Genomic DNA, 25,188 nt, shown 5'->3' on the forward strand with positions numbered 1-25,188 from the left:
CATCATGTAGATCCTGCATCATCAAATATTCTTTTCAGCTAAACAAAACAAAACTCATGATTTTGTTGACAAAGCAAAACAACAGAAAACAAAAACAAAAAAATCAGGAAAGGAAAATTTGAAGGCGAAAGAGATCTCAGGTGTATTTTGGAGTTAGGCCTGCATTAATACATGGGACATCAAAAAAACGATTCGCTCGTCCTAAGACTTCTACCAATTCTATCTCTAGTTCAATTCGAAAGAGATAAAACATAAATAGCCAAGATGAGACAATTTTGATCTAATATCTTAATTATATTATGTGATAACATCCAATATCTCAACTATTGGAGTTTCTTGAAAGGACTAGTCTCTTCATGTCTTGGTCATTTGCACTAATGGTTAGTAGTTATCTGTGATTTATCTCCTCCGTGTTGACCTAAGGACATATTGACGGAGACCAGCCTCCATTAATGCATGCAATTTGTACTGTAGGAATTGGTAGCGATGAAATTATGATCACTAGCTTTAAAATTTTGTTTCTTTGCGAGGATGTTCGTTCGTTCGTTCGTTCGTTCTCCCAATGCGCCCTCGTCGCAGTGGGTGGGCCTCTTTCTCTCTCTCTCTCTCTCTCAGCGATTACCAGTCGATCGATCGCCTCTCTCTCACGAGGCCAATTCCATATCCCTTCACCAAATATCAGTGTAGATCGGCCTGTCCTCCCCTCCCGAGACACACAACAAGATTAATCTTTTAATTTTCTTCTTCTTAGATCGACCAGTACGTACTCTATTTCGATCGATCCATCGTCAATGTTAGGCTCTCCGTCGTCGCCGGCTCCTCCGCCTCCTGTCGGTGCATGCAATGCAGCCAACGGGGGCAAGAAAAAGCGACGGCCGGCGGGAACTCCGGGTTAGTGTCTATATGTGTAAATGTTTGACTTGTTCGGGAATTGATGATGATGATGATGATGATGATGCTGATGATGATCGACTAGATCCGGATGCGGAGGTGGTATCGCTGTCGCCGAGAACGCTGCTGGAGTCTGACCGGTACGTGTGCGAGATCTGCAACCAGGGGTTCCAGCGGGAGCAGAACCTGCAGATGCACCGGCGGCGGCACAAGGTGCCGTGGAAGCTGCTGAAGCGGGAGGCTTCGTCGTCGTCGGAGGTGCAGGTGCGCAAGCGGGTGTTCGTCTGCCCGGAGCAGAGCTGCCTGCACCACGACCCTTGCCACGCCCTCGGCGACTTGGTCGGCATCAAGAAGCACTTCAGGCGGAAGCACAGCACCCACCGCCAGTGGGCCTGCGCCAAGTGCTCCAAGGCCTACGCCGTCCACTCCGACTACAAGGCGCACCTCAAGACCTGCGGCACCCGCGGCCACTCCTGCGACTGCGGCCGCGTCTTCTCCCGGTAGCTAGCTCCGAGGATCGTCGGAGACCTTAAATCTATCTCGCAATTTTTTTTTTTTTTTAATGATCACGGGTTGGCCGACCGGCTATGCAGAGTGGAGAGCTTCATCGAGCATCAAGACAGCTGCACCGCCGGAGGAGCCCGGATGCAGCTCCGCTTACCGGTGCCGCCGGCGTGTTTATCACGGACGACGGCGTCCAGTCCTAGCCCCTCTAGCGACGCCGACTTCACCCCCGCCGCGTCGCCTGCAGGACCCGCCGTCTTCAATCTCGGCGCCGACCGGCCTTCCTCCTCTCGGCCCGTAATTCATCCGCACCAGTACTACCGCAGCGAGCTCCAACTCCTCCCTCCATCCTCCCCCTGGTTGTTATCTCCGGCGACAGACGGGAGGGCAGACGCCGCAAAATTGCAGCTTTCAATCGGCCCGCCGGCCGACGAGGAGGAGATGAAGCGGGCGATGGCGGACAAGTCGCTGGCCGACGAGGCGTGGCAGAAGGCCAGGAGGCAGTTGGAGCTGGCCAAGCTCGAGCTGGAGAACGCGCGGCGGATGCGGCAGCAGGCGCGGGTGGAGCTGAGCCGGGCGCACGCCATCCGCGACCGCGCCGTGAGGCAGGTCAACGCCACCCTGATGCAGGTCACGTGCTACGCGTGCCGGCAGCAGTTCAGAGCGCCGGCGGCCGGTGCCTCCGAGGAGAATAACTCCGTCATCGTCAGCCACATCTCGTCGGCGGTGACCGAGGGCGAGGAAGACATGGCCAACGACCACCGTAACAAACATCGAGAAAAGATCTCCCAACTATTGCCATAACTCAAATTACTACAATCCCATTCATTCTCTGAATGATCCATCCTTTTTTTTTTTTTTTTTTTTTATGGGGTGATGCATGATTTCAGGAAGACTTGTTGGAAAATTGTGAATGAAGAAAGTTGCGGATGGAAATAGACTTTGATGTGAATAAAGCATTAGTCTCACATTAGAAGTTGAGTGACATTAAGACTTGAACAAAGTTGTCGATATGCAAATATATAATCCGGATTGGAGAAACTCACTTATGTGTGAATGAATTAATTTCAGGTAGACCAGAGTGTTTGTCACATGTCTCTTTGTTGCTCAAGTCTTTGATAAAGACTTATTGCTCGATAAAACGACAAGATGTATTACTCAAGTCTTGACTAGTTGCTCAAGAAGGCTTCCTTGTTCGTTGCTTGTGTTTCTGATTATTCAAAAAAGATTGCATTAAGGCATGTGTTTTTGGTTGTTCAAGCAAGTTTGCTGGTTGCTCAAGAAAAAGCTTTCCATATAAGGATGGCTGAGCTTGAACAAGAATTCATTCTCAAGCAAGTGGTTGAGGAACAAAGCATTCTTGAGAGAGAGAGAGAGATTCCAAGAAGAGTTGTTCTTGTGCAAGGAGAGATTTCAAAGATAAGAGATTCTTCTACCATGATTCTCTCATTTCATCTTTTGCTCGGTAGATATTCATGATAGTATTCAGATACATATTCAGTTTGACATGATAACCTATGTTAATTTATGATCGGATTTTGTCGTTTTATTCTAGAAAACATATGTTCAATATAATCTCGTAGCACCACCGAAAAGGACGAATCTATTTTAAGAACATTGCATCGTTGCAGGACTTGATCATCTTCTTCCGACTCAACCCTGATGGTATGATCAGGTGTCTCACTCGGAAAGTCCACTTGGAGCTTAGGCAGACAGTTTAAAATTATCCGTTCAAATCATCTTGATAAATAAATCTGAATTGTGTACATTGTAATTTTAAGTCGGAATATACTCCCTGAATCTCCAACAACTTAATTATGAAATAAACTTCCAACAAGAAGGTCACGTTATTGTGATATTCAATTTGGTTATCATATATATTTTATGCCCAATCTTCACTACGACAATCTTGTATGTTCAATCTATTATTCTAAATGATCAGTATGAATAATCTTAAAACATTGTGATTTCTAAGTATAATTTTATTTTTCTATTAATTTGCAGCTGTTATTACTGAGCTGTAACATATAATTTTAATTAATTAGTTCAGTTATGTCTCAGTATTTAATTTAAACAAGTGACACTCATTTCATAAGTAACTTTTATAATTAATTTTTATTTAGTTAATAATTTTCTTAATAATGATTCCTTACTGAATATATGGAACAAAAGCCATTTAGTTTAGTTAAGCAATTGGCTAGTGACGTGAATTGATGATGCGTTACAAGGATAGATTAAGACAGTATCTTGTCCCTTAACAGCCTCATTGCATAAATCAGATTCAAATCGCGGAAATAGTCTAAAATTATAAATTAACTGTCCTTTAAATAAAGAGATGAATTAAGAAAAACACGGTATAAACACACATAGCTTCTAATTAACGTAGAGTGTGGGGCAGCTAGCTGACAAAGCTAGACAGGGAGGAAGGCAAGGCAACAAGACTGGGCCAATGCTGACCCAAATCCACTGTCTAGATCGCAAGAGACATTTAAATGTCAAGAGTCAATTCGACTGTGCAACTGCTGCTATTGTCTCGCTGGGCTACAGAAGGAGGCAGAAAGAGAGAGCTGGTGAATGTGTCAATGTGTTGGTGATGAATGTGCCTGTGTATTAATGGTGTGGTGGTCAGAGCTGCTTGAGTTTACCATGGTACTTTTCATTACTGTTGGTCCCTACGCCATTCAATGGGCAGCGTACCAACACACTACAAGCGAGCACAGTCCAGCATCATTCATGACGAGAACATCAAATGTCATGCCATAGATTTCAGTGCCACTCACTCTCTCTCTCTCTTTTTGTTCGCTCATGTACGTAACTCTGAAAAGGAATAGCAGCATGAACAGCGAGGAGGAGGAGGAGAAAGGTTTAGGTAAATAATTAAAAGCACCTCTTTCTTTTTGACCTTTGCATCTGGCCTTTTTCACTTGGGTGAATGCCTCGCGGTTATGTGAGTTGAAGCTTGGCAGGGAGTGGCGCATTGGCTTTGACGCTTTGTGCAGAGGGTGGCAGAGACGGTCAGGCGATGGCAGCGAGTGGTGGGGGGTGGCTGCATGGCTCATCGCCTTTTGCTTTGTTTTGCTTCATCTCCTTCCTTTGTCTCACTGGACTTGAGTACAGTGGTGAGGATTGTCAGTGCTCTTCCTTTCCTAATGACTCATATGTCTTTCTTAACCAATTCAAATAACAGTTGATGCCTGAATTCAAATTTCAGATGAGTACTTGGCTTGTTTAAACCGGCCACATTGAAGCAGTTCTTAAACACAAATAAAGCATGCAATTCTAATCCTAAAATTTGAAAGGGGAGTTGCAAAGCTTATTAAATTTTCGAACAAGAGAAGTTTCTAGGAGAGTCCGCGGACTTTCCCTGTCGCGACATCAACGTCGATCTCGTAAAAGCAAGGTCTAGTTGGAAGACCAGGCATTGTGCTCATTGTTCCAACCAGAGGATAAATGAAACCAGCCCCAATGCTGGCCCTCACATCTCTAATTGGAAGAACAAATCCATTTGGGCAACCCTTTTGAGATGGGATATGCGAGAACGAGTATTGTGTTTTCGCCATGCAAATCGGTAGACCAGAGAAACCTTGCTTGGTGTACATCTCAATCTTCTTCTCCGCCTTAAGAAAAGCAATAATCAAGTTAGTAAAAGTCATCCAAAACTTTATAAGAATACATTGCCAAATTATAGCAACAACATATTGAAAAGGTGTAATACAAGCATATTCTAAACCATAGAAGACATATCTTGAATCTGGTAACGGAAAAATGAATTACCTGTTCTGAGTACTCAACAGCACCGGCACCATATGACTTAGCAATGGCCTCAATTTTTTCTTTAATACCAATGTCAAGAGGATACAAAAAGTTCAACCTCTGTGACTGACCCTCACATGCTCTTTGAACCGCAAAGCCAAGATCAACCTAGATATTTAGCAAATAATAAGATTCAAACAATGAAAACTTGAGTAAACATATATTAGACATTGGCTATGCTGATGCCTATAGGGGCAAAATGAGACAGTAGAAACTATCATCCAGACAATCATCGATTTTCCTTTAACCAACTGCACAAGATGACATGAACAATCACATCGGAAAATAAATTTGCCGTGGTATATCCATTTAATGAGATGGCAAGAAATGCATAAAGGATGATATAATAGAATTTAGTACTTACGAACTAAAGGTTCATGAGGTAAACTTGCTTACCCAAATTTGGCCAGACAAAGCTCTGGAGGCATTCAGAAAAGGAATTACATGATCAATTACAGAGTGAAATGCAGTAAACTATGCAGGAAATATGTGATCTTAATTGAATCTAGATAGCTTAAAGCAAGTTTTGTCATCAAAGAGCATGCTTTATGTGGCTTCTTCTGGGATTCAAATAGTGACCGACACACTTACGAGAAAATGTCAGGAAGCCAGTAAAACATCTTGTTAGCAAATTAATCCTTAGAATTATGCTTGTATATTGCTTCATAACTAGTTTCAATTTTACCAGTAGAAATACCAAGTTTGAAAATAAGATGGTTTAGTAGTACAAACCGCCCCTTTTCCACCATGTGCATGATTTGTACAAACAACGGCTTCAAAAGCACCAGCTGCTAAAGCAGCTGTTCTTACAGCGTTCACCTCAGCATCAGTATCAGTGGCAAACTTGTTGATGGCAACTATAACATTCACTCCATACGCCTTGGTATTTGTAATATGTCTAGCAAGATTTACACAACCAGCCTCAACAAGAGCCAAATTTTCAGTCAAGTAAGCATGGGGAAGAGGCTTCCCAGCAACAACATCAGGTCCACCCCCATGCATTTTAAGAGCTCTTATAGTTGCCACAATAACAGCACAATGTGGAACCAGACCACTGTATCTGCACTTTATATTTATGAACTTTTCTATTCCAATATCAGCACCAAAACCTGCTTCTGTAACTACAAAACCACCCTTTCCAGCCAACTTAAGGGCGACCTTGTCAGCTACTATCGAAGAATTTCCATGAGCAATATTGGCGAATGGTCCAGCATGAACAAGGACGGGAGTTCCCTCAAGAGTCTGCATCAGGGTAGGGTTAATGGCATCTTTCATTAGAACAGTTAGAGCTCCTCCAACTCCAAGATCATCTGCAGTAATTGGATCGCCATTTCTGCTGTTTCCTATCACCATTCTTCCAAGCCTTTCCCTCATGTCTGCAAGAGAGGTCATGAGAGCTAATACAGCCATGATTTCACTCGCTACTGATATATCAAAGCCAGTGTCTCTGATCATTCCTTTCTCCTCAGTACCTTCTCCAACGGTAATTTTCCTCAGGAACCGGTCATTAACATCCATAACTCTTCTCCAGGTAATGGAATCAGGATCAATGTCAAGCCTAACAAATCTTTTAATTTCATCAGATGTTAGCTCATCTGGACTACTCTTTGAAATGCCAAGCTTTTGGAGACGCCTGAACATAACATCTGCAAAAGTTCGCTTCCCTTCTTTATTTGGTGGGCATAATCTATTAAATAATGCTTTGTCTGACTGAGATGCCTCATGGAACATCCTACTGTCTATAGCAGCAGCAAGGAGATTATTTGCAGCTGTAATTGCATGAATGTCTCCTGTCAGATGAAGATTGAATTCATCCATTGGGATAACTTGACTGTAACCTCCTCCAGCAGCACCTCCTTTAATTCCAAATGTGGGTCCTTGTGAAGGTTGACGGAGACAAGTGACAACCTGATTAGAGATAGAATAAGATGAATTATTTTGACAAAGTAAATGACTTTGAATAACACAAAAAAAAACATGGAGGTATCTTATATGAAGCAACATTGTGACTGACATGTTCAACAAGTATAACTAGTTTATGGAATAAAATCTATCAAAAAAAGCAACATTAACCAAAAATTGAGAATATAACAAATAAAATCTGTCTTTAATAAATCCCTAATACGTCTTTTATGGTATAAGCTACACCAATATTTGCAGTAAAAAAAAAAATGAACTCTAAATTCCTTTGTGCTTCTAATAGGAAATTGCATATTTCATATAGATAATGATTACTCACTGGGTTTATAGGAAGAATCCATTTTTTGATCGATATCAGATAACAAAGTAAAGGATTTATATCCAAGACAATTCATTAGATAATAGTATCAAAAAGCCGGAGCATAGAAATACAGTGACACCTTACAGAGAAATTGTATAATTAAATGCACGGTTTGAATCTCGGCAAAGTCGAGGTAAATGTCTCCTTTATGTGCTAGTCATTATTCCAAAGGCTAGTAGCCGCCCGTGGTTTACCTCCTCCATGTTGGCCCTAAGACGGGTAGGCGAGGGCGCTGGGAGCGAGCGTATTCGTCTTTTGCCACCATGTATAATTCAATGCACATATTTCACAGATTGCATGGCATGTGGATCATTGGAGTACCCTTTATTTAATTCTTTTGATTTCACTGATGGGTTGTATCTGGTAAATCATTTGATCCTGTCTGAAAATCGTGAAGAAGGTTGGCTGAGGATGTGACTCCTCGGTTGACCGTGTGAAGACTCTGCTCCGATCTGCAATACAAGAAACGCCAGTGCCGGGTCAAGTAAAGGGTCCCCGGCATTGGCCCTCCGATACTCAAGCCAGTCACCAGAACAATAGAAGAAGGCGGAGCAACGTAGTAGCAGTGAAAGCACAAGCGTGAATAATAAATAGCACATACCTCTGTCGGTGTATGGACCCTCCTTTATATAGTGCTACAGTAGGCGACGTGCACGCTGCCCAAGGCGAGGGCACACTTTCCTAACGTCTTATGAAAAGACATGTCAGGAAAGTGTCTCTGACACCATACCTTAACATGACATGTAAATCCTGACAAGACAGTAGAAGTTTCCGCCGTACGATTTGCATGTTGAACATGCCTTGTTGTCAGCGGCATTACCTCTCAGAGGGATATTAAGAGATAGGGGAGGGGTCCCACTATTTGGCCAAGCGAGGTAGTCGCTCGGCCGGGATCCCCCACCCAGTCAACCTCAGCTGCTTTTCTTCGTAATGACTCGGTTCGACAGATAGTTTCTGGTCTGACCATACATGAGCTCCGGTCGACCTGGCACTCGCTTAGTCAATTACGAGCATCTGATGTTCTGACTGTACTGATGGGACACTTCTAGACCGATCGACAGTTGGCATCGAATACTGCTCGACCCACTTTTGGTGAACCCGTTGGTCCTCTAGCTTTGACTTTCCTGGCTTTGACCTCCACGTCGACTGCTATCTTCACCCTTGACTCATGCTCAGTGGCCCCCCTTTATCGCCGCATCATAAGCCTTCCCCTCAAGTCTAGTTAAAGGAGACTGTAAGTCTAACTGACTGACCGAGCAATGTCTTCAATGATGTCCCCGTGATCAGGCATTCTTTGTTATAGGGATGCCGATCTACTCACCCCATCTTCATAGTCGTCGTTCTACTTTACCTTGCTAACTTGAGTTTAGAGTCACCGCTCGGCTTTCAATTACTGACCTGGGTTTAGAGCTGTCGTTCGGCTTTCAATTATTGACCTGGGTTTAGAGTCGTCGCTCGACTTTAAATTACTGACCTGGTTTAGAGGCGCTGCTCGGCTATCCCGAATGTTAACAATGTCTCCACTCGACCGCTTCTCAGTTAAGGATCCTTGCCGATAGCGATGGTAGGCGACGACACTTAGTGAATTTTCCACTTCTTGCCACTTCCTCGGATGAATGTTTTTTAATGCTTGCTAACGTCATCCCCTTTTCTGAAAGACTATGCAAATCATTGATCATTATTACCGAGCCCGCCGCCCATGCCTTTTAATTAAACCTCATTAATGCACCCCTTCACCAACCGCCGCATGTCCCGATCTCTGTCGTCGTACGCTTGATGTGACAAGCAGATATCCGCGATTGATGTGACAGGTGCAGTTTTGAATTCCACGGTGCTCGACTTCGTTTTCTATAACCCTCGATCTGACGGCTCGGAGCGACCATCCACTAGGTTTATAAGCCCTTACTCATCGTCATTCCCATACTTCGTCGTCTTTCTCCTTCGCGTACATGCTTTGCCGCTTTCCTTCTTCCTCTTCATCGTCGACGATATTTTCTCAGTAGGCTATCTTTTTTCCTTCTCTAGTCACGTCGTTGATCTTCTTCCCTTTCTATTTGTTATGGCCGCTCCTCCTCAAACCTCCTGTGTCCGCCCCCGGGTTGTGGTATACTTCAACTGAGTCTAAGTTCAATGGCGATGAAATTGGCTAGATGAAACTTACATATCGTTTCCCCTCCGATTATCAAATCATTATTCCTTCTGCTTATGACTGACCCCATTTACCTCCCGCCGGCTTTTTGCCTTTGTTTAAGGACCAATTCTGCGCCGGCCTCCGTTTTCACATTCACCCTTTCTTCTCCGCTGTATGTAAATATTTCCATATATCTCTGCACCAACTGGTAACTCCGCCTGACCAGTCATGGTCGGTCCCAAGCCCGGATAAAGGAGGAGGGTTGCGTTAAGTTGCCAGCCAGCGTCAAACTATGGCAAATATTCAATGAATGAATCCATTAAACTATTGTGCTAATGCTAAGTTGTTTTCCGGAAGGAACGCGTTGCAGGGTCCGACTGTAACGTCTCGGCAAGGACTGCTACATCTCCAGAACTCGGGTGTAGTGCTAAATATGCAAGAGTTTGCATTACAGGGTCCGACTGTAACGTCTCAGCAAGGACCGCTACATCTCCATGAGAACTTGGGTGTAGTGTTAAATAGGCAAGAGTTCTCACACCATAGGTTAGATAAGAACAAATATGATAGGAAAACTAATAATCTAAGATTTGGAACATGGAACATAGGAACTCTCACTGGTAAATCAATGGAGGTAGTAGATATGATGATTAGGAGAAGAGTTAGTATTTTGTGTGTACAAGAGACAAAATGGACAGGCGAGAAGGCAAAGATGATAGAGAACTCGGGTTTTAAGTTATGGTACACTGGAAAGAGTAAAGTAAGAAATGGAGTGGGTATTATTGTCGATAGTTTGTTAAAAGATGAAGTTGTAGGAGTAATTAGAAAAGGGGATAGAATTATAGCCCTTAAGATAATAGTGACGAAAGAAACTATGAACATAATTAGCGTATATGCACCACAAGTAGGATTAGATGAAGCTACCAAATCAAGGTTTTGGGAGGACTTAGATGAAATATTACAAAATATTCCACCAAATGAAATGATTTTAATAGGAGGTGATATCAAAGTAAAAATGAGAAATATGAGAGAGTACATGGGAGTTATGGGTTTGGAACGAAGAATGAGGAAGGGAAAACTATATTAGATTTTGCGATAGCATATGATCTTATATTAGCTAATATGTTTTTTAAGAAAAGAGAAGAACACTTAGTCACATTCAAAAGTGGAAATAATAAATCGCAAATTGACTTTCTTATGGTTAGGAAGAATGATAGAAAGATTTGTAAAAATTGCAAAGTCATCCCTGGAGAAAGTTTAACTACTCGACATAGAGTAGTAGTGTTGGCTATACGCCTTAAACATAGTATCAATAGAAAGAAAATATATACAATTCCTAGAATTAAGTGGTGGAAGTTAAAGGATGGGAAGCAAAATATATTTAAGGAGAAGGTAGAAGTACAAACATTAGGTGAAATATACGATGACTCTAATACAACATGGGATAAGATGATATCAAAGTTAAAAATAGTAGCTAAGAGTGTACTCGGTGAGTCAAAGGGGCATGCACCACTAAGTAAAGAATCTTGGTGGTGGAATGAGAAAGTACAAGATGAAGGAAAAACGAATAGCTTATAAAGAATTATATATTTGTAAGAACAAGGAAAACTTAAAAAAATATACAATAGCCAAGAAAGAAGCTAAGAAAGTAGTGAATGAAGCAAAAAATGAAACTTTTGAACGGTTATATCAAAAATTAGATACAAAAGAAGGGGAAAAAGACATTTATAGAATAGCTAAAGTGAGATAAAGAAAAACAAGAGATCTTAGCCAAATAAAATGTATTAAAGATGAATGTAATAGGGTATTAGTAAACGATGAAGAAATAAAAGAGCGGTGGAAGGGGTATTTTCATCAACTTTTTAATGAAGGTTTAGGTGACCAACTTAACTTAGGTAATTTAAGTAGGTCAAATGAGCATAGAAATTTTAATTTTTATCGTAGAATTCAAACTTCAGAAATAAAACAAACTTTAAATGAGATGCACAATGGAAAAGTCATTGGACAAGATGATATTCCAATAGAGGTATGGAAGTGCTTAGGGAAACAAGGTATTGAATGGCTTACAAAATTATTTAACATGATATTGAAAACGAAAAAAATGTTTGATCAATGAAGGATAAGTACTCTAGTTCCCTTATATAAGAACAAGGAAGACGTACAAAATTGTGCAAACTATAGTGTTAAACTACTGAACAGACAAATCATTTTGTAAAGTTATGAAAAATTTGATTTGAAATCATGCGTGAAAGGTCGACGATAGAAATTATACATCTTCTTAGACAATTAATTGAAAAATATCGGGCAAACAAGAAAAGAAGCGAGACTTATTATTGACTTAGAAAAAGCTAATGATAGTCCAAGAGAAATTATATGGAGAATTTTAGAAGAGAGAGGTGTTAGCATATATTGAAACAATTAAGGATATGTATGAGGATGTAACGACAAGAGTAAAGACTTCTGACGGAATAACTGAAGCATTTCCTATAAAGATAGGGTTACATTAAGGATCTGCTCTAAGTCCATATCTTTTTACGAAATAAAACTAAGTATTGAATAACTAGATCTATAATTAAACCCACATTTATGTTTAAAAAAGAATATAATTAGATTTTTAAATTAATGATAAGTTGACACTAATAATTACAATTGTTAAATAGATAATAATATTCTTAAATTGATATTTATATTGTTTTAAAACTTAATATGGCATTTAAATTTAGTTGTAGAACTAATTTGTATATCATATTTAAATGATAATGAAATCGAGAGACTAATTAATGGTAACAAGCAGGATGGGTGAAATGGAGGGGAGCGTCGAGTGTTTTATGTGACCGTAAAATACCTCTTAAACTTAAAGGTAAATTCTATAAAACCGCAGTTAGACCTGCTATGTTATATGGAGCTGAATGTTGGACTATGACTCGAGCACATGAGCAGAAGATGAAAGTTGCAAAGATGAGGATGTTAAGGTGGATATGTGGACATACGAGGATGGACAAAATAAGAAATAAGAGTATTAGAAAGAAAGTCGGAGTTGCATCTATTGAGAAAAAACTCCGAGAGACACGTTTAAGATGATACGGACATGTACTTAGACGACCAATAAATGTTCCAGTTAGGCGATGTGAAACTATGATAAACATACATATCAAACGAGGAAGAGGAAGACCAAAAGAGACTTGGTTAACAACAATAAAACAAGATAAAATTTATTTAAATATAGATGATATAATAGGAGATAGAGCTCAATGGCGTAAAAGAATTCATGCAGCCGACCCCACCTAGTGGGAAAAGGCTTGGTTGTTGTTGTATCTCTGCACCAACTGGTGCTCAACTCCTTTAGGTTGTTGTGCGGGGTGGTCGTGCTATTCCGTCTGCACAGCATCCCTTTAGTCCCTCGAGTGTTCCACTGCTTTTATTATCCTAAGTTGTCCGAGTCAGGGACCTTTCTGTTCCAAGCCCAAGTGGGCGCTGTCTTTTTTGACAAAATGTCGTCCTCCAATAGGCATTGGAGAGAGCATTATTTTTTCGTTCGTTTTCCCGCTTGGCCCGACTTTCCGACCGACTGGCAGATGGAAGTGATGAAGCCTCCATCGCTCGGGAGATATCGAATTGAGCCTCCAAGCAGCCTACCAATCTGGCCGGTCAAAAATATCATATCCACCGACTGCTATTGGAGAGTGTCCTATATGTGTTCAGATTGAGCTCGATCCGCACGTGGCTGCCCTTACCCTAGGTATGCTCTTTCTTCTCCCCATCTTTGAATCTAATTAATTTCTTTTCTTTTCTTGCAGCTCAAATTATGATGAGGGCACGACTGAGCGACAAAAGCAGGCTCGCTGACGTGACAATTAACGCCACCGGCGTTGCCGTGCTGGAGAGTCGTGGCTTACAACTGGTCGACCAATCTGACAATCCGACCGACGACATTACGATTAGCGAGGCTCAAGGAAGTCAGACGATAGCTAGCAACACCACGGCCGCCACAGCTGAACTCCTTCCCGAACGGCCTTCACTATTGTCGATCGCAGTGCCCTCGGAATCGGCAACCTCGAGCGAGCCTTTAATCCAAAGACGCAAGAGGCGTCGAGGGGAAGGTTCGTCCCGTTCGACGACTTCTGCCTTGCAGACCCCCGCCCCTACTTTCTCACGTCTGTCGTCTAAGCGGGGTGAGACTTAATCTCCCGCCTTTCCCGAACAGGGGACCACCGTAGATCCCACTCCTCTGTCATCCGACCGAACACCTCCGTTGTCCGCACTGTCGTCAGGGACGATATGCGCGCCGCCCATCGCATATATGCCACCCCAGTCTTCCTTGTCAGCCGCCCAAGTGTCCACCATCTGCTCCTCCCCATTGCCTAAGTCCACAGGCCAAGCCACCTCTGAGCCATCAAGCTCGAGTGGCCAGAGACACATAACTGTCATCATCCACCTACTAACGGATGAGTGGCGCCATCCTGACGACACCGAGCCGTGCTCCCCCAAACACCGAATCATAATTCAAGGATCGCTGACACAAGTCTGGGCTGATGCTCAGGCCCATGCAGCGACTATCTCTCTTAGCGAGCTCACGGACGGCTATACTCAGAAGTCCACTGGGGTATGTATATCATCCTTATTTTTACTTGCATATTTCCCGATTGGCAATCCTTAATCTATTTTTAATGCAATTCTGGGTCGAAAGTCTGGCCATATGCCAGAGGCTAGCCTTTTTGAAGCACGAGGTGCAACAACTGCGTGCCTCGAGCGACCCCTCAGAGGGGGGCTCACCTAGAGCAATTGACAACTGAGGTGGCGTAGTTGAAGGCCGAACTAGAGAGAAGCTCCGAGTAGCTAATTAGCTCCAAACGGGCGCTCAATACAGAGAGGAGAAAGAATAATGATCAAGCCCTGTAAATTGATCGGCTCACCAAGTAGGCCAATAGTTTTGAATCCAAGATTAACTCCGCCAACGCCAGGAAGCTCCGAACCATCGAGAACTTAGACATCAAAAATAAAGAGGCTCATGTCTTAGCCTAAAATCTCAAGAAGGCGGAGGCTGCTCTCGAGACCGAACAAGCTAGCTGCTCTACAGAGCAAGCGGTCGCACAACTCCAGCTTGACACCAAAGATGCCGAGCTGACTTCGCTGAAAGCTGAATTGGAGGCGTCCCGAGTGGCCTTCAAAATGTACCAAGAGGAAGAGCCCGGATGGCTTGAAGTTTTCAAGCGCAACTATCTCCGATCTGACCCTTTCAATGACAGACTCACCGATCAGGCTCTTCGCCTCTTCAACTGTGGTATTAATGGGACTCTCCAGCAGCTGAAGGATAGCGGCTATCTCTCTCCCGTGCTAACCAACAAGATCATAAACAGAGAGAAGCTCACTGAGTCGCTACCGGATGATGTGCTCGACTATCTTGAATAACCTTCTCTTTTAGTTTTTCAGGCCGCTTTTTGTACTCCCTTCGCTAGTTTGTAAATTTTCTAAATGTCAACGAACGCGTGCCCGTTCGGCGCTTTTCAACTAATGTTAAATGTTCCGAGTGTCCTTCCATGCATCCCTGCTCGGCTCCATAAGACTGTCCGGTTTCCCATCTTACAATCTTGTAATACTTCCAGAAATATTCTAAGTGTGAATCCTTGTGTTTCCGCTCTTCTGTGCAACTAATCACTAAGACGTCCGACTGATCATTTCAGCGTAGGTTGAACAGTCTCTTTGCCTTTCTAATAAAAAATCTTATCTGCCAATCGGCAATAGAACAGGGGTCTGTCACTGCTCGATTGTCCCATAACTTTCTTCTTGAGTTTATAGTCATAACTCAGCTGTTGTCGTCGACTCTAGGGATTATAGCTGCTACTCGGTTTTCTAACATAAACACTTTCGTATCCAAGGCTTATAATCGCTTCTCGACTTTAATTGGCGTAGACTCTCGGGTTTATAGTCGCCGCTCGGCTGTTGATCTGGGGTTTATAGTCGTCGCTCGACTGTTGATCCGGGGTTTATAGTCACCGCTCGACTATTGATCCAGGGTTTATAGTGTCAATCGACTGTTGATTCGTTGACTCCCGAATTTATAGTCGTCGCTCGGCTTTTGTTTGTGTAGACTCTCAGGTTTATAGCAATCGCTCGGCTTTTAACCTAGCTGATCAACGCAAGAATCTAAGACACTTGGGATTTTCATTCATGGTTCTCTTGCAATTACAAAATAGATTTTCTTATAATTGTAGTGGTATTCGATTACGCACCTATCACCTAGCCCTCTAGGGCCAGAGATGGTTCGCTCTCAAGGGTCGCTCAAGATCTCTTCCATTCTCATCTTGTAAATAATAAGCTCCCGAGCGTAGCTTTCGAATAACTTTATAGGGTCCTCCCCACGAGGCTTCTAATTTAGTAGCATCGCCGACCGGCTTAACTCTTTTTCATACCAAGTCGCCAACCTGGAATGATCTTGGGATCACCCTCCGATTGTAACTCTATTTCATGGGTTGTCGGTATGCCATAAGTCGGATGACGGCCTTATCTCGTACTTCATCTACCAAGTCGAGCTTCATGACCCTCCGATCGACGTTTCCTTCGTTGTGGAACTGCACCCGGTCGAACTCTACTCCAACTTCCACCGAAACCACTGCTTCACCCCCGTACACTAGATGGAACGGGGTTATGCCGATCGACTCTCAGGATATGGTGCGATAAGCCCACAATACGCTTGGGAGTTCGTCGACCCAGCTACTCCCAGCCTGATCGAGCCGAACCCGTAACCCTCTGAGGATCTCCTTGTTGATGACTTCCGCCTGACCATTACTTTGAGGGTAGGCCACTGAGGTGAAGGCCTGCAATATATCATAGCCCTCACACCACTCCTTGAACTTCCGCCCTATGAATTGTCTGCCGTTATCCGAGACAAGCCGGCGAGGGATGCCGAACCGACATAGGATGTTTTGTCATATGAACTTAATAACCATGTGCTCGGTTATCTTAGCGAGCGCTCGGCCTCCACCCATTTTGAGAAATAATCTACCGCGACGAGTAGAAATCTTCTTTGCCCTGTCGCCATAGGAAATGGTCCAACAATGTTCATTCTCCACTGGTCAAACGGGCAGGACACGGCGAATGCTTTCAACTCTTCAATAGGTCGGTGCGGGATATTCTAGTACTTTTGGCAGGGCAGGCAAGTGGCAACCGTCCAAGCGGCGTCGTTCTGTAATGTGGACAAGAAATATCTGGCCGGTAAGATCTTGTGGGTGAGTGATCTGCCGCTCGGATGACTACCGCAAGAGCCTTGATGAACCTCCTGCAAGATGTACTCAATATCCTCCGATCCGACGTACTTAAGCAACGGCCTTAAGAAAGCGTTTTTATATAACCGGTCTCCAATTAGGGTGAATCGCCTGACCCTCTTTTTTAACAAACGAGCTTCCTCCCGGTCGACGGGTGTAAAGCCCAATCGGAGGAACTCTATTGGCGGTGCCCTCCAACCGCTCGGGAAGGTCATTCCAACTGTTCGGTCAATGTGTGCCACTGGCAAGACTTGTTCGACCGACTTATCCAGGATGATTAGAGATGAAGAACTAACTAATTTAGCCAACTCGTCCGCATATTAGTTCTTCGACCAGGGGATCTTCTGTATAGTTACTTCTTGAAAACTTATCTTCAATTTCTCAAAAGCTTCGATATACATCTTGAGTCGTGTGTTATTTATCTCGAACGTTTCTGATAGCTGGCGGGCTGCCAACTGAGAATCCGAATGAATGAGGACTCTTGTGGCTCCCATATGTCAAGCTGCCTGCAGGACAGCTATCAAGGATTCAATAATTCATATTCTGCCTCATTATTTGTTGCCCGATAATCCAGCCATACAGACAAATGCATCCTATCCTCGTGCGGCGATATTAAAAGAATGTTGATTCCGCTGCCTTGCCGAGTGAATGAACCGTCCACATATATCTTCCAAGTCGCGTCCAGCTCGGCGTTTTGGACCTCAATGACAAAATCAGCTAAGGCTTGGGCTTTGATTGTCGTCTGCGGTGATATTGTATGTCAAACTTGCTCAGCTCGGTGGTCCATTTAATCAGCCGTCCAGATGCTCCAGGGTTAAGGAGGACTCTTCCCAACACGCTGTTAATCATCACCACAATGGGATGTGAGAGAAAGTACGGGTGAAGCCTCCGAGCGGCGAGTACTAATGCGTACGCCAATTTTTGGAGACCAATATAGTGGGATTCTGCATCTTTCAATATATGACTAAGAAAGTACACCGGCTGTTGTTCAGAGTCGTTCTGCCGCACCAACGCCGAGTCGACCGCATGCTCTGTGGATGACAAATAAATCTAGAGTGGCTCGCCGGCATTACCAATACAGGTAGGGAGTTGAGATATTTCTTGAGCTCCTCCAGTGCCTTGTCGCATTCTGCGTCCTACTAGAATTTCGTCGCACGGCGCAGTATCTTGAAGAACAGGTGACTCAGGTTGGATGATTTAGAGATGAATCTTGACAACGCAGTGATCCGTCCGGTCAACCGTTGGGCTTCCTTCAAGTTACGGGGCGGCAGCATGTCTTGCAACGCCTTCACCTTACTTGGATTTGCCTCTATTCCGCGCTCGGTCACTATGTGCCCGAGAAATCGGCCACTATTCATCCCGAACAAGCATTTGCTCGAGTTCAACTTGATTCTGTACGTCCTCAGGGTTTGGTAGGTTTCTTTGATGTCTGCGCAGAGGTCAGTGGTTCGGAGAAATTTTATTAATGTCATCGACATATGCCTCTATGTTAAGGCTGATCTACCGTCGGAACACTTTGTTCATCAGTCTTTGATAAGGGTGTCGACGTTCTTCAATCCAAACGTCATAACATTAAGCAGTAGGTTCCATCGGCTGTAATGACCTCTCTTAGTCTTCCTTGGCAAGCGGCACTTGATGGTAGCCCAGCTACGCATCAAGCATGCAGATCAACTCGCAGCTCGCCGTGGAGTTTACCATTTGATCTATTCGAGGCAGGGGATAGAAGTTCTTCGGACAGGCTTTGTTTAAATCGCAGAAGTCAATGTAAACTTGCCACTTATTGCCCAGATTAGAGACTAGCACAACGTTAGCTAGCCAGCTCAGAAATTGTACCTCGCGGATGTGACCGGCATCCAGCAATTTTTCTATCTCTGCTCGGATGATCTGATTTTGCTTCGAGTTGAAGTCCCTCTTCCTCTGTTTCACCAGCCAAGCGTCCGGTCGGACGTGAAGCTCGTGCTAAGCCATCTCGGGGAGATACCCGGGAACTCGTGAGTTAACCAAGCAAACACGCCATGGTTTTACCTAAGGCATGCCACCAACTCTACCTTCTTCTCGTCTGTCAGGTCTGCGGCAACAAATGTCGTGGCTTTCGATCGGCTGGGTTGGATCTGAACCTCCTCTTTTTTATCATAGACCAACGTCGGTGGTTCTTCCATGATTGTGTTCACCTCCAAATGCTGAGTCTTCCAAGCGGTCTTTGCCTCTGATTTGATCATTTTGACGTAGCACCGTCGAGTGGCCATTGGTCGCCCTTGACTTCACTTACCGCATTATCCACCAGAAACTTGATCTTCTGACAGAAGGTGGACACTACAACGCGAAACTCATTTAGGGTCGGTCGACCCAATATTACATTGTAGACGGACGGCGCATCAACCACGATGAAGTTCGTGGTCCTTGTCCTCTTAAGAGACTCCTCTCCGAGAGATATGACCAGCCGATATTGGTCGATCGACAAGCTTGGCTGATTGGCAAGACTTTATTGCTTGTAAACCCATACAGCGGGGTCGTCATGGGCTACAATTCACTCCAGTCGATCTGCAGCTGGTCGAGCGCCTTCTTGAAGATGATATTCACCAAACTGCCTGTGTCCATAAATGTTCGATGAATAGTATAATTAGTTATTACCACTCGGATGATTAAGGCATCGTCGTGAGGGATCTCCACTCCTTCTAGGTTCTGAGGGTCAAAATTGATCTCTGATCCCTTGACCTTCCTTGCTCGCTTGGAATCACCGTTGGTTGGCCACCCAGCGAATATTCTGATTTCACCTCGAGCGGCATTGCTTCGATTTTCTTCTTCCCGAGTCGAAGGTCTGGTCCGCTCAACAAAAGCTCGAGCGGGACTTGTGTTACCTCTCCGTTGAGGTTGACGTTAATGCCGCTTGGCCTCCGCTCTTTCTTCTTCCCGCTACCCATCTGATCGGCATTGATGATGTCGATCGAGAGATGGTGACCGACGGTGATATCCTGGAAGAGGCGGTCAGCTTGAAATTGGCCTCAAGTCATACCAGTCTCGAGTGTTGTGTGTCGTCGATTGATGAAACGAGCAAAACAACGGTGTCCAAGTCCTGCCTTTTGTAGCTTTCGGCCGATCTGTTGCTACGTGCTGCACAACATGGGTTCGAGGTTCCTGATATGGCTGTGCAACTCCTGCTCGGGGACCCTTTGGGGGCTGATGGCTTCTATCCGATCGTCGTTCAGGGGCAGCGATAGGTTCAGCGGGTGCCTCCTTCCTCCTTGCCATCTAGGCCTCCTCTACATTAATGTATTTGCTGGCACGCCTGAGCAGGTGGTCAAAATCTTTCGGCGGCCTCCAGATGAGCAAGCGAAAGAACTCGCCCTCTGAAAGTCCCTGTGAGAAGGCACTTACTAATAAATTCGGAGAGGTCGATGGGATATCCATGGTCACTTAGCTGAACCTCTTGATATAGGCTCTCAGTGCCTCCTTGGGCCCTTGCTTCAGAGCGAACAAGTTAATGTTCATCTTCTGGTAGTGCCTACTGCTGGCAAAATGATGTAGGAACGTCATCCAGAAGTCTCTGAAGCTGCAGATTGATCTGATCAGCAAGCACCTAAACCACCGTTGTGTTAATCCAAAGAGAGTGATGAGGAAGACCCAACACTTCACTCCATCTGTATACTGATGGAGCATTGCCGTATTATCAAACCTAGTCAGATGGTCCTCCGGATTAATCATTCCATTGTACTCGCCGATCGTCAGTGGAGTGTAATGGCGTGATAGTGGGTTGTCCAGAATTCCTTGTGAGAATTATCTGTTGACCTATTCTAGGGCATCATCGACCTTTGGTGTCTTTCCCTTCTATCCGTCAGGACAGGCGCGTCGTCCGAAGAAGATCCTTGCTCCCTATCCGCTCTGCCTTGTTCCTCCGAAAGGGTATGGAACAACACTCGGTGAAAGGGGATCGGCACATTCGGAGCATCCCCGTATATGTCGGTCGGCTTCTTATTCTGCCCCCGAACGGATATATTTTTCGCTCAGTCTTTGTATCCGGCTTATTGTCCCGCTGTTGACGCCGCGGGTTCATTTACGTGTCGCTCAGCCATCGCCTGCTATTGCTACTCCACAATCTTTACTGCTCGGGCTTGTATCATCATGTCTAATTCCTCCTTGTTAGTGTCACCGTCGTGAGTCGTCCAGCGTCTTCCATCTACACATCTCGGATACAGGCTACATCCCCACAGACGGCGCCAATATGATCCTGTCTAAAAATTGTGAAGAAGGATGGTTGGGATGTGGCTCCTCGATTAACCGTATAAAGACTCTATTTCGATCTACAACACAAGAAACGTCAGTGCCGGCCAGGGAAGGGGTCCCGATGTTGGCCCTCCGACGCTCAAGTCAATCACCGAAACAGTAGAAGAAGGCGGAGCTGTTAGCGCAGCGAGGCCGGCAAGAGGAGGTAAATTCCCTAAAAAAACAACACCTTTCCCATTCTTTCACTTAAATTAAAAGCAACAATACTAATAACTCAGATTAACTACTAAAAAGATGAGGCTCAGAATTTACTTGGTTACAACCTAGGTGGTTGTTAATTCAAGGACAATGAAAGCACTAAAAGATCTTGTTCGTGTAGGCGGAGAAGTATCTTACAATCGTTGAACGCTCAGACAGTTGCTAAGAAAAGATTACAAGAGTTGTATGGGGTCTTTTATAGCTCCTAGAAAACTTTATCCAGAGGTTGAAGGCACCTCCAACAGACTGGAAGACGCCTCCAGCGAGGCGCCAAAAGATAAAGTTTTATCCTTTGGCAATGACAAAATCAGCCTAGTCGAAGGCGCCTTCCATAGGGCTGGAAGGCACCTTCATACTGTTCATCAAAGGCGCCTTCCAGCCATGGAAGGTGCCTTCCACAGTGAAGGTGCGGAGGCGCATGGAGGCGCCTTCAACTCCCTTTGAAGGCGCCTCCAGCAATATTTCCAATCTTCTTTTTGCTCTTCTACTGCTCCGATCGCCTGGGTGATCGCGGCCATCCGGAATAGGGCTCACCCGAACCCATTTTCCGACCTTCTCCTCGAGCAGGCTTCCGCTCCGGCTTCTCGTCCCTCGGAACGTCGCGCACGTCCTTCTCGTCCACCAGTGTACTCTTCCACAGCACCTCGTCCCTCAAATGCACCGAGCACGTCAGCTCCCTTCCCGTTCTATCCTTCTCGCTAGCCGCGTCTTCTGCTCGACTTCTTGTGTTCCTAAGCTCCTGCACACTTAGACACAAGGATCAAACTCAACAGGACCTAACTTAACCTGATTGATCACATCAAAACTACCACGGGGTTCCAAAAGGAGCAACGTAGTAGCAGTGAAAGCACAAGAGTGAATAATGAATAGCACATACCTCCGCCGATGCATGGACCCTCCCTTTATATAGTGCTACAGTAGGTGATGTGCACGCTGCCTAAGGCACGGGCACGCTTTCCTAACGTCTTATGAAAAGACATGTCAGTATACCTTAATGGGGGCATACAAATCCCTAACAAGACAGTAGAAGCTTCTGTCATACGATTTTACTGTTAACCATGCCTTGTTGTCAACGGCATTACCTCCCAAAGGGATATTAAGAGATAAGGGAGGGGTCCCACTATTTGGCCGAGCGGGGTAGCCGTTCGGTAGGGATTCCCCACCCAGTCGACCTCAACTACTTTTTGGTTTCTGGTCTGACTGGACATGAGCTCCAGTCGGCCTAGCGCTCGCGTAGTCAATTGTGAGCATCTGATGTTCTGCCTGTACTGATCCCATTCAAACGAGAACCTACTGGCCGATCGGACACTTCTAGACCGATGGGCAGTTGGCGTCGAATATCGCTCGACCCACTTTTGGTGAACCCGTTAGTCCTCTGGCTTTGACTTCCTTGACTTTGACATCCACGTCGACTGTTGTCTTCGCCGTTGACTTATGCTCGGTGGGCCCTCCTTTATCGCCGCATCATCATTCAGCCTAGTTATTTAAGTTGTTCGTCGTTGTTGAAGTTGGGTTGTTCAACACCCATTAGTCTCACATGGGCAAGTGTGGAGGTCAGCTTGGGATAAATAGTTAGCCAATGATTTTCAATAAACCATCATACAAAATTTACAGATATGGTCATGAATAACACTATTAGCTCCTTGCTTCTTCTATTGGTAGTTGATTATATGAGGCTAGTTATAGAATAAGAGGCTGCTGATCCCAAATTAACCATAAGGAGTGAGAATAAAAATTATTCAAGCTCCGTAGAATGTTTAGCCCAGACTGGAGCTTTGAAATCCAGATGTATTCATGTCAGGGTTTAGCAAAGAAGATTTTGATCGCATCTATTCAAGGTTTGCTCTACTCTATCTAGTTAGCATGAAGTGATCTCATCTTCAGCGGGAAAGCTTTCTCTTCCACAACCTTGTTTGGTGTGCAGACTTTCTTCTTTTTTGGTGGGTGTAACTGAAGCCCTCCGACTTTCTGCAGTACTTTGTCATGTCTCGCACTTGCTCATGGAAACTCATGGTCAGCAGTTTTTGACATTTTGCTTTTATAGTTGTTGCTTTGTTGATACCTTTGGCTGTGAATTTTGGTCTTGGCTTACTTTCTTTGAGAGCTTCCTTGTTGTTTTGCTGAAATTGTTTTGCATGCTGCCAAACATCAACGCTTTAAGCTCTGTTTCTTTCTTCCCTCCTAATGCTATTCTTAAGTGAAGTAAGACTCACTCATGCTGTTTTTCCCAAAAGAAAATTAAAAAATATGGAATACTACTAAATGATGCATCCTTTTTAGATTCTTTCAATTGTACTGACAGGCTAGTTCTGGGAAATCCATCATCCTAGTTATTAAGTTGTTCACTGTCACATAAAATTTCTAGTTATGATCGTGAACAACACTACTAGATCATTTTCTTTCCTCCATCAGTAACTGATTATATCATGTTAGTCGTGGAATAAGAGGCCGCTAGCCTAAATTAATTCATGAGGATTGAGAATAAGAATTATTCAAGGTCTGTCGAATCTGTTCAGTTCAGAACGGATAATTTAGTAGATGGAATAGCAGAAACTCTAAACACTTAATCAATTGAAGAATAATCATTAAATTAAAACCCGGACCTTCATCCTAGAAAACACAAGATAAATCCAGAATGCTGTAGCCTGCAAAGCTGTACCTTTTTATCCAGAAAAGCTCCCAGCGCTTGGCAGAGTCCTACCGTGGCGGTCGACTTGCCTTCTCCGAGTGGCGTTGGGGTAATCCCGCCGACCACCACGTAGTGCCCATCCTCACACCCTTGCAGCTCGTCGAGCACCGATAGCAGCACCTAGATAAAACCCACACACACATATATGGCCGATCTAATAAAAAGGGGGGGAAAAGATAAAGAAGTGTTTGGGGGGAAGAAAAAAAAACCTTGGCCTTGTACTTGCCATAGAGATCGTAATCGTTAGGTCGCAGGTTGAGGCTCTCGGCGATGTCGGTGATGGGAAGGGGCTCGACGGAGTTGGCGATGTCGATATCGGCCGGAACCGGGGAGCGCACCTCCAGATCCAGACGCCGTGTGGTCTTCAACGAACTCATCCCCCGATTATCCTTGCCGATATACTCCAATTTCGTCTTCTCTGTGATTGGATGGATAGTAATGGAGATTGGTGGAGGCGGCACCGACATCGTGAAGCAGCACCTAACCGGACAGTACATCGCTGGAGCTGAGGGTGCTGGAGGAGAATGTCGACCGTCGTCGGTTCCCGGTGCCCTCCGGCGGCCTCCCGATGCTCGATCTGGGCCTGTGCGTCACGGCAACTGCATGGAATGGACTCTTAAATAGATAGATGGAAGAGCCGAGGGAGCGTGTCACTTTTTCGGCTGATGCAGCAAAATATCTTACCGGAACGCGACTGCTGGTGGCCCGGCTCGGGCCGTTGGTCAGGATTCGGCCCGGTCTGATTCGACCCGTGCGCCATTTGCACGGCTTTGGTTCATCCAGGTCAGCCTGACGAGTCAAAAGGCATATTAATTAATACCAATTTAAAAATCTAATATTATTATAAAATGTAGTAGAAAATTTGAACGGTTACCTAAATTTGTTTTTATTTTTCTTATTTATGAATGTCCTATATTAATCCCCGTTTATTAGAAGTCTCAATTAAGCTAATCTGGTAAGTTTTAAAAATAAGTATGAAATAGTTTGTGAAAAAAATATTGGATAATAGTGTTGTGTAGGAGTACCAAATAATTGAACGTGTATATTTTGATATTGAAAAAGGTGGAAAGTTAAATTAAATTATGATCTAATAAATTTGATCAAATACAGATAATTTAATAAGGAAAGTTTTAGTAAGTCA

The 25,188-nt window shown here is 44.3% G+C and overlaps 2 protein-coding genes across 2 annotated transcripts; one reads left to right on the forward strand and one right to left on the reverse strand.

Moving 5' to 3' along the window:
• The first annotated feature begins 501 nt into the window (after positions 1-501).
• LOC121989863 (protein indeterminate-domain 16-like) lies at positions 502-2,428 on the forward strand. Its single transcript, XM_042544172.1, has 3 exons — positions 502-891; positions 977-1,391; positions 1,485-2,428. The coding sequence occupies exons 1-3, from the start codon at positions 792-794 to the stop codon at positions 2,197-2,199; spliced, it is 1,230 nt and encodes a 409-aa protein (XP_042400106.1). The 5' UTR covers positions 502-791; the 3' UTR covers positions 2,200-2,428.
• A 2,134-nt stretch (positions 2,429-4,562) lies between these two features.
• Positions 4,563-24,672, reverse strand: LOC121991671 (formate--tetrahydrofolate ligase-like). The gene is made up of 5 exons (XM_042545666.1): positions 24,257-24,672; positions 24,018-24,167; positions 5,941-7,116; positions 5,170-5,316; positions 4,563-5,012 (listed from the first exon to the last, which is right to left on the reverse strand). Exons 1-5 carry the CDS (start codon positions 24,542-24,544, stop codon positions 4,737-4,739), a joined length of 2,037 nt encoding a protein of 678 aa, XP_042401600.1. The 5' UTR covers positions 24,545-24,672; the 3' UTR covers positions 4,563-4,736.
• Positions 24,673-25,188: the final 516 nt, after the last annotated feature.

The sequence above is a fragment of the Zingiber officinale genome, chromosome 6B (assembly GCF_018446385.1).
Source record: "Zingiber officinale cultivar Zhangliang chromosome 6B, Zo_v1.1, whole genome shotgun sequence".
Lineage (NCBI taxonomy): Eukaryota > Viridiplantae > Streptophyta > Magnoliopsida > Zingiberales > Zingiberaceae > Zingiber > Zingiber officinale.